Source organism: Phascolarctos cinereus, unplaced genomic scaffold, assembly GCF_003287225.1.
Source record: "Phascolarctos cinereus isolate Bilbo 61053 unplaced genomic scaffold, phaCin_HiC Scaffold_9;HRSCAF=440, whole genome shotgun sequence".
Lineage (NCBI taxonomy): Eukaryota > Metazoa > Chordata > Mammalia > Diprotodontia > Phascolarctidae > Phascolarctos > Phascolarctos cinereus.
The window spans coordinates 208,694,644-208,706,804 of NW_027556402.1; the positions used below are offsets into that span (position 1 = coordinate 208,694,644).

Genomic DNA, 12,161 nt, shown 5'->3' on the forward strand with positions numbered 1-12,161 from the left:
GTGGCATTTCAGAGTAAGAAGTAATTTCAAGCTTTAGCCTATGTACTGAGAAACATCCAGAAGGCTGTATAGAAGCATTCAGTAGTGGTGTGGCGTATAGCACAGGTACAGAGTAGGGACTCATTTCTAACATCTAGCCACATGTGAAGCCTGCAGAGGGATAACTTAGGACAGAAGTCTGAGACCAAAGGGAATCCTACAGTGCTGTCAGTTTGAAGCAGTGGCATTTCGAAGTTGGCTGATAGGGGCTGAATATAGTGGCATTTACTATTGTTCAGATCCAAACGCAGATCCAGAATTTGTAGAATTCAGACCACAGAGGCCATTGGATGCCTTCATGAGCACTGAAGAGTTGGTCTGAAATCCTAGAATAACATAAAACCTAGTACCCAAAGAAAGCAGCAATAGAACCAGCCCAAACCTTTCCTTCAGAAGTGCACAGAATCTAGCCCTCATGTCAGGTGTGAATTCAGTTAAGTATGCTGGAAGAATGGGTTTTTTAAAAAAAGTACAACCATAAAGAGCTAGTATGGAAGCAGGGAAGCTGAAGACACAAATCCAGAAGATAATGACTCCCAGCTGTCATATTATAAGAAGTCTTAAAAGAAAACTATACAATTCTCTTAGAAACAGAAGACAAAGTGAAAATAAATTTGCCAGTCACCTGGTGAAAGAATCTCCGAATAAAACTCCCAGGAACATTTTAGGCAAAATCCAGAGCTTCCAGGTTGAAGATAAAAATGCTTAAACCAGCCAGAAAGAAAGAATTTAGGTGCTAAGGATCTACCATCACAGTCACATGTGATATAGCAGCAGCCCCCCCAAAAAGGGGTGGCGAGCTTGGAATATGATATTCCAGAAAGCACAAGATCTGGGCGTGCAGCCAGAAAAACTCACCCAGCAAATATAATTGTAATACTGTAGAGAGAAAAAATGGGCCTTTAATGAAGTAGAAGACTTGCAAGTGCTTGTGCCTGATGAAAAGACCAGAGCTGCAGAAGTACTTCAAGTTCAAACACCTGAATTAAGAGCAACATAGAAAGGTAAACAGTAATGATGATAAAGTACTAAGCAAGAGTAAACTGCTTACATTCAAATATGTGATACGTGTATCTACTTTGAACCCTGTCATCATCATGGGGGTCATAAAAGAATCTAATCAGACAAGGGCCTGGGAGTGGTTCTGTTATGCCTTGATGATCTTAAGAGGACAGTGGAAAGAGAGGGGAAGAGAAATACTTTTTTTGAGGGGGGGGCAGGTTAGAGACAAAATTATCTCATAATCACAGTGAATAAGTATACATTTGTACAAACAGAATAAGTGGAGGAGAGTGGCTGACTCTTGAGCCTCAGTTATTTGAACTGGTCAGCTGAATAGAGAAATACATTTCATTCGGTAGGAAAAGGGGTATTTAAAAGGAGGCTAGGTTAAGGGAAGAATTAATCCTAAGCAATACAAACTCTAAAAATATACAAAAATATTTTTAGCTCCTTTTGAGGTGGCAAATAATGAGAATCTCACAGTAACCATCAGTTTGGGAAATACCTGAACAAATTATGGTATGTAAATGTCATGGAATTCTGTTGCACTATAAGAAAGGTGAATGTCATCCAATTCTGTTGCACTATAAAAAATGGGATGAGGATGGTTTCAGAGAAACCCGAAACACTTGTGTATGTACAGTGAAGTGAACAAATTCAAGGGAACAATTTATATGGTGACAACAGTATTGTAAAGGCACTTAGAGTGCAGAATGAGACATACATACACACAGATTTGGACAGAGCTGATGCAGAAATTTGTTTTGACTACCCATGTTTGTAATGGATTTTTTCTTTTATTCTTAATGGAGGCAAATAGGCGATTGGAGAGAGTAAAAGGGAGATTTTTTTCTGATTAAAAAAATGTGATTTTAAAAAAATCAAATTTCTGTGGCTGCAGGGAGAATTTCATTCAGCAGTCTCACTGAGCATCATCATCAAGTCAAACAGATGTGTGTCTTCCTCTTCATTTTTCTTATGGGAATTGTTAGATTGATCTTTTTTATGCAGTTGTCAATTTCATTAAGTACATTTTGCAACGTTTTGGATGTTTATTCCTTACTGTGAACAGGAACACTTGAAGAGCTTCACCATTGTAGGGAATTCTTTTTTTGTTTAGATTTCATGCAATAGATATTCCTTGATTCTGGGAAAAAGAAAAAAAAGGTTAGGTAGACATAACTTCAAGTCATCAAAGTCATAATCTTGTAAGACCTAAAATTACAAATAACCCAAAGCAGTAGAAAGATGGATGGTAAACATTAACTGACTTCAGCCAAGTTCCATTGTCTCCTGTGCAATAGGACACAAAGTAATGAGAAATTCTTGAGGGTGTAGTCATGTATCGAGATTGAGAATAAATGGATAGCTCTTAAGATGTTAAAATAAGAGGAAGACCTTCTGCATGAGTAGAGCCTCCTTGGAGAAATGTGTGAACAACACATGCACAACATTGGAAGTCGTAAAAGGGGATTGTAGATTTAGAACTGGAAGAGGTTTAGAAGTCATTAAGTTCAAATCCTTCATTCAAACCCTTTCAGGTGAGGACCTTGGGGTCCAGAAAGATCTTCCACAAGTTTACATAGTAAGTTGAAGAACTCTGATCTGAACCTAGGCTATCTAAATTATTTCTAAATTATTTTTCTAAATTTTTTTCCTATTACATATTTTTTCTGTTACACATTAAGTATCCACCATAGTACTTTATAGGAGCCTTTGTTGTCATAATTGACATAGATTTAGAGCTAAATAAGTACTTGAAGGTCATCTAGTTTGACACTCTCATTTAAAGATGACAAAATTGAAGCCCAGTGATTAATTTTCTCAAGGGCACAAATCTTTGGGCTTCCAATCCACTGTATTTTGCACTATACCAAGCTAGATATTTCACTGATTTTAACTAGAACTTTAACTAAAACTTTAGTTACTCAGGAGGTTATCTATATGTTATATAATAGTATGTGCTTGGGGATAGGGAAGTACCTTACAGATTTATATAGAAATGATGCTTGGTCCTTTAGTAAAGGCCCATGGTATACATTTTCAATGAGTCTAAAAAAATAATGCTTGAACTTTGATCATAGGCCTTCACTTTACTGCTACCTCGCGCATATATTGAGCCACAGCTCCATTCTCCCACTTGTACACTCAATTTCTTTTTTCTTATTATTCTATTCATAGTAAGAGATCATATCTTTTATCCATGATTAATTCTTATATGATCCTATGGGTAGACCTAATGGTTTTGCTGACTTCTACTTTAAGAAAAAAGCACATAAATTTTTTTAATGAATTTTGAAGTTATCAACAAATATGAAAATGAAATTATAAAACAAAGAGCAAATTCTCACCCCCAAATTCTAAGCTTTAACAGAAGAACCCAATGTTAATAAGCAACAAAAAGCAAAGAAAAACACTTTTGTTCTGTCTCTCCTGTCAGTCTTGCTCAAAGTTCTGCCTACTCTGGGCCTTTTTTTCTTCCTTCTATTCTCCTTTAGAAGTAGCTTCAAAGATGAAGGCTTTTGTGAGTTTTTAAGGTGGTTTTATATATAAAAAAGTATTAATAAGAAACTATAGATTGAAATAGGTAAAGAATTATTTATCCACATCATTTGTCAGGGTGGTCAAGTCTAGATTATGCTACTTATATGCTGAGTCCTATAGAGGAATTAAAGAAATTTCTATCCTCTTGTTTTTCTTCTTCCCTTCGTTGCCCTTGGAATAATTGTTAAAATCCTGAAAGCTTAATTGTTTTTTAAAAACCACTTCTAAGTGAATTTCAGCTTTTAAAGACATTAGTCTATTAAGACTTCTAAAAGAGTGGTCTTTCTTTTCATTTTAAGGTTGGTGAAGATCTACGGCAAGATATGTTGGCTTTACAAATGATAAAGATTATGGATAAGATCTGGCTAAAGGAGGGACTGGATCTGAGAATGGTCATTTTCAAGTGTCTTTCAACAGGCAAAGATAGAGGTGAACTAATTAGTTTGTATCTGGTATCTAATTTTCCCATTTCTGTGTGTCCACATCAAGATTTCATTAGTTTATCTTATTAGTCTTCTGTTCTTTATATTGGATTGCTTTTGCCTGAAGAAATATAGAACAGTATAATCTCTTTCATGAAAACTATCTGAGTAGGAACATGTTTAGCTCACTGAAATGTAGTGAGTATATTATATGAGAGTTTTAGCTCAATTGTGTTTATATTTACAAGTTAAATTAATTTTTGACATTTAATTTGTACTAAAGACAGTGTTCATTTTTATCAATCTTTATACATCAAGGGCAGACCTCATTTTCTTTTTACTGCCTAAATTTTTACTACCTAATCTTTTTTTTCTAACTCAATAAAATATACTTCTGCTCTAGCTCCCAGAGAATCTGATCCTGGAACCTTAAGCATATTTCTCCTACTCTAGCAACTTTTCCTTTTTGTTGATTCTGTACTGTCCTCAAAAATGCACCTTTCCTCGGTCTTGTAAGTTTTGCTGCTTAATCCTGCTACCATCTATAGCTAAATTGCTTTTTTCTTGAATTGATTTATTTGTACCTACCAACATCAGTTCCTCTCTATACATTTTTTTAAAGCCCAAGAAGTTTTCTTGTTAACACTAGATGTTGTTGACAATCCCTCAATTCTAGAAACTATCCATTCTTGTCTTTCCTGACAGTGTCTGGATACTTCTCCTATCTTTCTGTTCATTCTTTCTTTCTCTTGTACTATGGTCTTTTTCTTATGCCTCCAGAATATGGAAATTGTTAAAAATCCTTTCTTCTTTGCTTTGACAAGTCACTTATTCTCTTGAACATGGATATAATACATCATGTATCTCACAGGGTATGTAAACAGCTAGATGAGGTTAAAATATGGATAATACAACAGTCATTTGAAGTACCTGCTTATATACTAGGCATTTGCTCAGCTAAATCATAGTCTAGTTGAGATTTATTTTCTTCCTTCAACAAGTTTAGATTTTAAGCACAGGTAGCTATAATACGTCATTACACTGTTGTTATTGTCTCATTTTGTCTGACTTTTCGTGACCTTGTGAAGCATCACACACCAATACTTGGCATGAGGTTTTCTTGGCAGAGATAACTGAAGTGATTTGCCATCTCCTTCTCCAGTGGATTAAGGCAAAGAGAAGTTAAGTGACTTGCCCGGGGTCATACAACTTGTAAGTCTCTGAGGCTGTGTTTGAACTCAAGTCTTCCTGACACCAGGCCAATTCTCTATCTACTGAGCCACTTAGCTGCTTCTAACACTGGTTGTTATAATAAACAAAGTTTGAGAGGAAGGGGAATATTATGGTCTGCTTGGGAAGGGGAGGGAGATCAAGCACTGAAAATTGGAATTTGATTTGCATTTTAAAAGGTGGGTAGTAATTCAAAATAAAAGAGAAGGGAGTGTGGGTAATAAGAAATATATTTCCTGCCAAGGCATAGTGGGATCCACGTACAATATTTATCTGGGAGGGAAGGGCAGAGAATTGTCCAGTTTGGTTGGAGTCTAGAATGTATAGACTATAGAAATGTGAGATAAAGCTGGAAAAGTAGGGTAGTGTCGTGTTGTGGAGAGCCTGAAATACCAGACCAAAAGAGGTTGAACATTATTTGGAAGGTAATAGGGAATCATTGATTTTTTTTTTTAATGGAGGCGTATTCTAACCAGATCTATACATAAGAAACATTATTCTGACAGTGTAATGAAGGATCGATTGGAGGTAGGAGAAAGAACTATTAGAAGGCCATTTAAAAGTCCTGGAAAGTAGACATATACATCTATACAAGAGTAGTGACACTAGGATTAGTGAGAAGGGTATACATGTGAGAGATGATGCAGAAATAAAACAAAGTGTATGGTAACTGATTGACTCTTCCCTTACTCTTTTCCTCCTGTCCAAATATAACCCCCAAATTATGACTGTGGGACTCTGAATTGTAGTGTCACAGACAGAAATAGTAAATTCAGAGGAGAAGTAAGACTTTAGGTAAAAAGATGAGTTTAGTTTGGGACCTGTTTAATTTGAGCTATCATTGGGAAAATAATTGAAGAAGCCCTAAATACTTTTGGAGATATGCATCGAGAGTGCTTAAGAGAGGTCAGCATACAACATGCAGATTTGGTAGGCAACTGTATCAGTATATATTATGGAGTTACGATGAGATTGCTATGAGGAGGAGTGAAGTCAAGGAAGAAAAGAGGTAAAGGACAAGACCCAACAGAATATAAATTTGAGGTCATAGATTGCTTTTATATTTGTCTTTGAATTCCCAGCATCTAGCACAGTCCTTGTGCATATTAGGCACTTAATTTTATACCATGCAACTTTGCTGAGTTTATATATTGTTTTAATTAATTTTTGGTTGACTTTAGGATTCATTAAATAGACCATCAAATCATCTGCCTAAAACAATAGTTTTATTTTCTCTGTGTCTGTGTTTCTTTCCATAATTTCTTTTTCTTGTCTTATTGCTGTAGTTAACACTATGTTAAATAGTAGGGTGAATAATGGACACTTGTTGCTTTATCCCTGGTCTTCTTGGAAATACCTTTAACTTTTTCCCATTGCGTATGATGTTCTTGGTTTTGTTTTTGTTTTTTGGTGAGGCAATTTGGGTTAAGTGACTTGCCCAGAGTCACACAGCTAGTGAGTGTTGTGTGTCTGGGGCTGGATTTGAACTCAGGTCCTCCTGACTCTAGGGCCAGTACTCTCTCTACTGTGCTACCTAGCTGCCCTGGTGTTTGTTCTTGATTTTAGATAGATATTACTTAATAATTATACTTAATATAGGTATTTAATAAATGTTTGCAAAATTGAACTGGGGAACATCCACAGTTGGGGGTAGAAAGAGATTGAGGACCCAGCCAAATAAGAAAGTTTACTTTATGTCTACTTTAGTAGACATAAACAGGTAAATGGAGAATCCAAAGAGTGTTATGTCTTTGAAGTTAACTGTGGATTATCATTAAGAAGGAATAGTCAGTAGATCAAAAAGCATTTATTAAATGCCATCTGCTCACTAGTCACTATTCTAGACTCTGGGAATTAAAAGGCAAAACTTAAACAGTCCCTACTCTAAAAGAAATTAAATTCCATCAGGAAAGACGTTGAATACACATGCATGTAAATACAAAATGTATCCAAACATAAATACAGGGTAGTGCTGAGAAGGAAGAACCAGCAGCTAGAGAGATCAGGAAAGACATCATTTAAAAGGTTCTACTTTGAGCTAGGCTTTGAAAGAAATTAGAGATTCTAAGAGGGTATTACCAAGTATTCATTAAGTGCCTACTATGTTTTAGGAACTGTGCTAGACTCTAGGAATACAAGTACAAAAAAAACCCCAAACAAACCATATCTCTGCTTGTAATGAGGTTACCTTCAAATAGAGTCAGTTCTTCACTATAGAAATCATAAATATAAAGCAAAAAATACACACACACATTCACACATATACAAAGCCTTTAAATATAAGGTACTATAGAGGGTGGTCTGATGTGTAGTTTGGCCTGAATTTTTCTGAATCAGAATATGCCTTTTGCCAGAAGTGGTGACACCTCTTTGTAGTCATTGTTGCTGGGGAGTTTAACACTTCTGGATTTCTTGAGTTTGGGAATTTTCAGCTAAGGTAGGCCTAAAGCCAGTCATGTGTCCACACTTACATCCAGTCCCAATATGGTGAGCCCCCAGGAAGGAGAGGGCCACCAAACTCCCTAAAGAAAGGCAGCAAAACTGGCACAGGTTTAGAAGACTAAAATTTCCATGCAGGTTGATGTATTGTAATTAGACTAGTGAGTGGCCACTTCTCTATTGTCTTTCTTGGCTCTTCATCCTTTTCCCAGCTTCTTGTTTCTCATGTTTGGATTTAGTACTTCTTTCTTTCTCTTCTTAGTCCTTTGATTTCAATTTCTTCCTCTATCCAGATGACTCACAAATCTGTAACTCCAGCCATAACCTGTCTTCTGAGCTCCAGACCCATGTCTCCAGTTATCTTCTGGACATTTCTATGTGGATATCCTCATAGGTCCTCAAACTCAAGCTTTCCCCCCAAATCAGCTTTTCTTCCATTTTCTTCTCACTTATCTATTTCTATCTGTGGCACTACTTTTATCCTCTTTCCCAAGTTTGTGATGTTGGGAGCTATCTTTTTTTTTTCCTTCTCTCTGCATTTCATATCTCATTAGTTACCAAGGCATGTCTGTTTTACCTCCACAACTTGTTTCCCTACATTCCAATCTATGTATTCCCATTACCACCAATTATCACCTGCCTGGGCTACTGTTTTATCTTCCTACAAGGTCTTCCCACATTTGTTCTCTTTCTCTGTGAATCCTTTTAATGCCACTGCCAGCAGTGTTTCTCATTTATAGATCTAGTCTTATCACAGCTTAATAAAAACATTCAATAGATTTGTTTCTTCCTAAGTAAAATTAAAACTCTTGCTAAGTAAAGTTAAAACTTTTTCTTTCAAGGCCCTCTACATGTGGTACCTCTGCCTTTTCAGGTTTATCTTTTATTATTCCTTTCCATGCATTCGCTGATTCTGCCAAACTTAAATATACTATATACTCTCCTATCTCCATGCCTTTGCTCTCAGCGTCCGTTATTGTTGGAATACTCTTCCTCCATTTTTCTTGTGGAATTCCTATCCTTCCTTTAAAACCCAGCTCAAATGCTGTGAATCCTTTCCTGGTTCCCATAGTCCCTACTGCCTTTTCTTTGACCTTTCCTAGCATTATGTTATAGAACTATCTGATGTGCTTGTATAATATTGTATATCTTGGTTTTCTCTTTTCCTGAAAGTACTCATCTACTAAACCAGGGGTGGGGAACCTGCAGCCTGGAGTCCACATGTGGCCTTCTAGGTCCTTGGGTGTGGCCTTTTGACTGAGTCTAAGTTTTATAGAACAAATCCTTTTATTAAGGGATTTGTTCTTTGAAGCTCAAATTCAGTCAAAGGGCCACATTTGAGGACCAAAAAGGCTGAATGTGGCCTTGATGCCAAAGGTTTCCCACCCCCTGTACTAAACCGTAGCTCCATGAGATCAAGAAGTATCTTAGCTAAACTTTGTCCTGGCAGTGTTCAGCATGAAGAAGGGCTTAGTAAATGTGTGTTGGATAAAGTTACCTGTTTAGACATTTCAGCACTACTAACTTACTGTCACTAAATAAAGGTATGGTGGAGCTTGTACCTGCTTCAGATACACTCAGGAAAATCCAAGTAGAATATGGAGTGACAGGATCCTTTAAAGATAAACCACTTGCAGAATGGCTCAGGAAGTATAATCCCTCTGAAGAAGAATATGAAAAGGTAATGAACATTTACCTTAATTCTGAATATTTTTACTAGAAATTAATCATACCCATTTTTAAAATTGTTAATCACCAAAAGTTAATAAATAGTAATCAGGGAAATATTATCATTTTACTTTTTATCCTTTATGATATATGATTATACAGTAAAAGTGTTGGATTTGCCCTCCTAAAGTCCCTTCCCTCTCTAAGTCTATAATCGTTTGATTTTTATTACGAAGAGTAACTTTAGTGGTATGAATAAACAGCTTCCCCTACCTCTAGTAAGATGTGAGCATTTTACCTTATTAACACAGGAGCACCATCTACTGATTTTGGTGGATAATTACAGATCTTTCCAACCTTTTAAAAAAGGGACTTTTAAAAAATACTTTTGCTTTCTAATGTGGTTTCCGCATTTGTAATGGAAAGCTGAGACTATCTTTCCTACTTTTGATTTCTCTGTGGCTGTTAGGAAGTTGCTCATCACCGTCAACTAGAATTAATATAGGCACCTTCTTGTACACTTGAGGATTTTATGTGCCATATAAGTAAGGTCAATTTGTATCCTCTAGTGAGTCCTAGATGGGGATTAAAGATTCAGTGGCAAGAGAAAAAACAAAGATAAATGACTTTATCAAAAGAATTGCACACTTCTCTGTCCTAGTTCACGTTTTTGTAAAATGTAAATAATACATGACTACTTAGGACAGATTGTACTGACATTTGTGTGGCTTTATGATATTATGAAACTTGTACTCCAGTGACCACAAATGTCAGGTAAGTACTATAAAAACGAATGCTGATCTCATTACTTTCTTGGTTATATATTGTGGGATATAAATTAAGCTGATGTGTTGTTTGGCCTGAATTTTTCTGAATCAGAATATGCCTTTTGCCAGAAGTGATGATACCTCTTAGTAGTTCTTGTTGCTAGGGAGTTTAAGGTTTCAGGATTGCTTGAGTTTGGGAATTTTCAACTGAGGTAGGCCTAAAGCCAGTCATGTGTCCACACTTACATCCAGCCCCAATATGGTGAGCCCCCAGGAGGGAGAGAGCCACCAAACTCCCTAAAGAAAGGCAGGAATTAGACTAGTGAGTGGCCACTAAATTTCTACCCTGTGCTAGATAGGGAAACTGGATCTTCCCCAAAAGCAAAACAAAACAAAAAACACGGAATATACTTTTCATCTTCTTCATGCCATGAAATTGGCATGAAAATTGCCACAGCTCTTAAACAGTGCGTTCAGAGAACAACAGAGTTAACCTGTCGTGGCGCATGAGAAATTGCCAATGGATAGGAAAACATCCTGTTGTCAGAGATCGGATATTTTCAGAGGCTAGGAGTATCTCTTTGCTAATTAGCAGTAAGAGGGAATTGGGTTGAGGAGGGTTCGGTTACAAGTAGATTTAAAATAGTTACATGTACTATTAAAACCTTGACTTGCACAGGAACATGTTTTGGTTTGTTTTTTTTTTTTAATTTTTTTTCAAAGATCATTCATGAACAAACTCATATAGTTTTTTTCCTACTTGACAATAACTACAATTTTTCTTATTACAGGCATCTGAGAATTTCATCTATTCATGTGCTGGATGCTGTGTAGCCACATATGTGTTAGGTATCTGTGATCGGCACAACGACAATATAATGCTACGAAGTACAGGACATATGTTTCACATTGATTTCGGAAAGTTTTTGGGCCACGCACAAATGTTTGGTAGTTTTAAAAGGTTTGTTTAAATAAGAATTTTAGAATGGAAACAGATGTTCCTATTTAAAAATTATCACCCAAACTTGCTATTATTCTTGATACATGGTAGTTCATTTTTGTCATGTGTTATATAAGAACTTAATGTAGTAAGTTATAATGAGTAGATAATTCTAATGTGTAGATTCTACTAAATCAGAATAAATGACTGGCGTTAAAGGATCTTGAGTTAATAATTTCTGATTAAACCTAGATAGATAAGCTTTCTGTTTTTCCTGATTGATAATTATTTTTTAATTGTACTGTGCTATATTTAATACTTTGTAAAAACAGAATCTATTTTGCATTGTGCAAGTATGTATGTGGTTATATCTTTGTATTTGTCGCTCTATAAATACCTATAATATAGACTCAAAAAAGGCTCTAAAATTGTGATTATCTCTGTGGGATGAGATCATTGATTTGTCAAAGTACATGACAGCTTATTTCAGTCAGTTGTGCACTTAATGTATGAATTACTAATTTAGATAGCCAGAATTGAAACTGCTTGATGTTGAGCCTAACAGCAAACTCTCTACCTTAGTTTTGTAGTTAATGGTTCACTATCAGCTTGATAAATAATCACATTTTAATAATGATTTGAACTTTCTTCTAAACATGTTTTCTGCATCTTTTGCTATTTTAAAAACAGGGATCGGGCTCCTTTTGTGCTAACTTCAGATATGGCGTACGTCATTAATGGGGGTGAAAAGCCTACCATTCGTTTCCAGTTGTTTGTGGACCTCTGTTGCCAGGCGTATAACTTGATAAGAAAACAAACAAACCTCTTCCTTAACCTCCTTTCACTGGTAACTTTTCTACTTCTTAAATATAAGATTTGTGGTTTGGGTACAAAATTTGAGAAAATCACAAATGTGTCCTTACTTTAAGGCAGGGATTGGGGGGGAGGGGAGGAGTTAGACCTGTGGTATCATGGGTATAGGGCACTGCCAGTATGGAAACAGCCTCCACTGATGCTAATCAGCCAGTCTATAGTCTTAGAGAGTTGCCTGGGACACCAAAGTTAGGTGACTTTGCCCATGGTCACACAGCTCATCTGTGTCATAGTCAA

The 12,161-nt window shown here is 36.2% G+C and overlaps 1 protein-coding gene across 3 annotated transcripts in view; it reads left to right on the plus strand.

The window, feature by feature from the left end:
- The window catches only part of PIK3C2A (phosphatidylinositol-4-phosphate 3-kinase catalytic subunit type 2 alpha), a 148,805-nt gene that overhangs the window by 114,823 nt on the left and 21,821 nt on the right, over positions 1-12,161 (plus strand). For all 3 annotated transcript variants that reach the window (XM_021005325.2, XM_021005324.2, XM_021005327.2), the window contains 4 exons: positions 3,885-4,014; positions 9,221-9,357; positions 10,903-11,072; positions 11,742-11,898. In XM_021005325.2, coding sequence (XP_020860984.1) covers positions 3,885-4,014; positions 9,221-9,357; positions 10,903-11,072; positions 11,742-11,898 — 594 coding nt within the window. The remainder of the gene's footprint in view (positions 1-3,884; positions 4,015-9,220; positions 9,358-10,902; positions 11,073-11,741; positions 11,899-12,161) is intronic.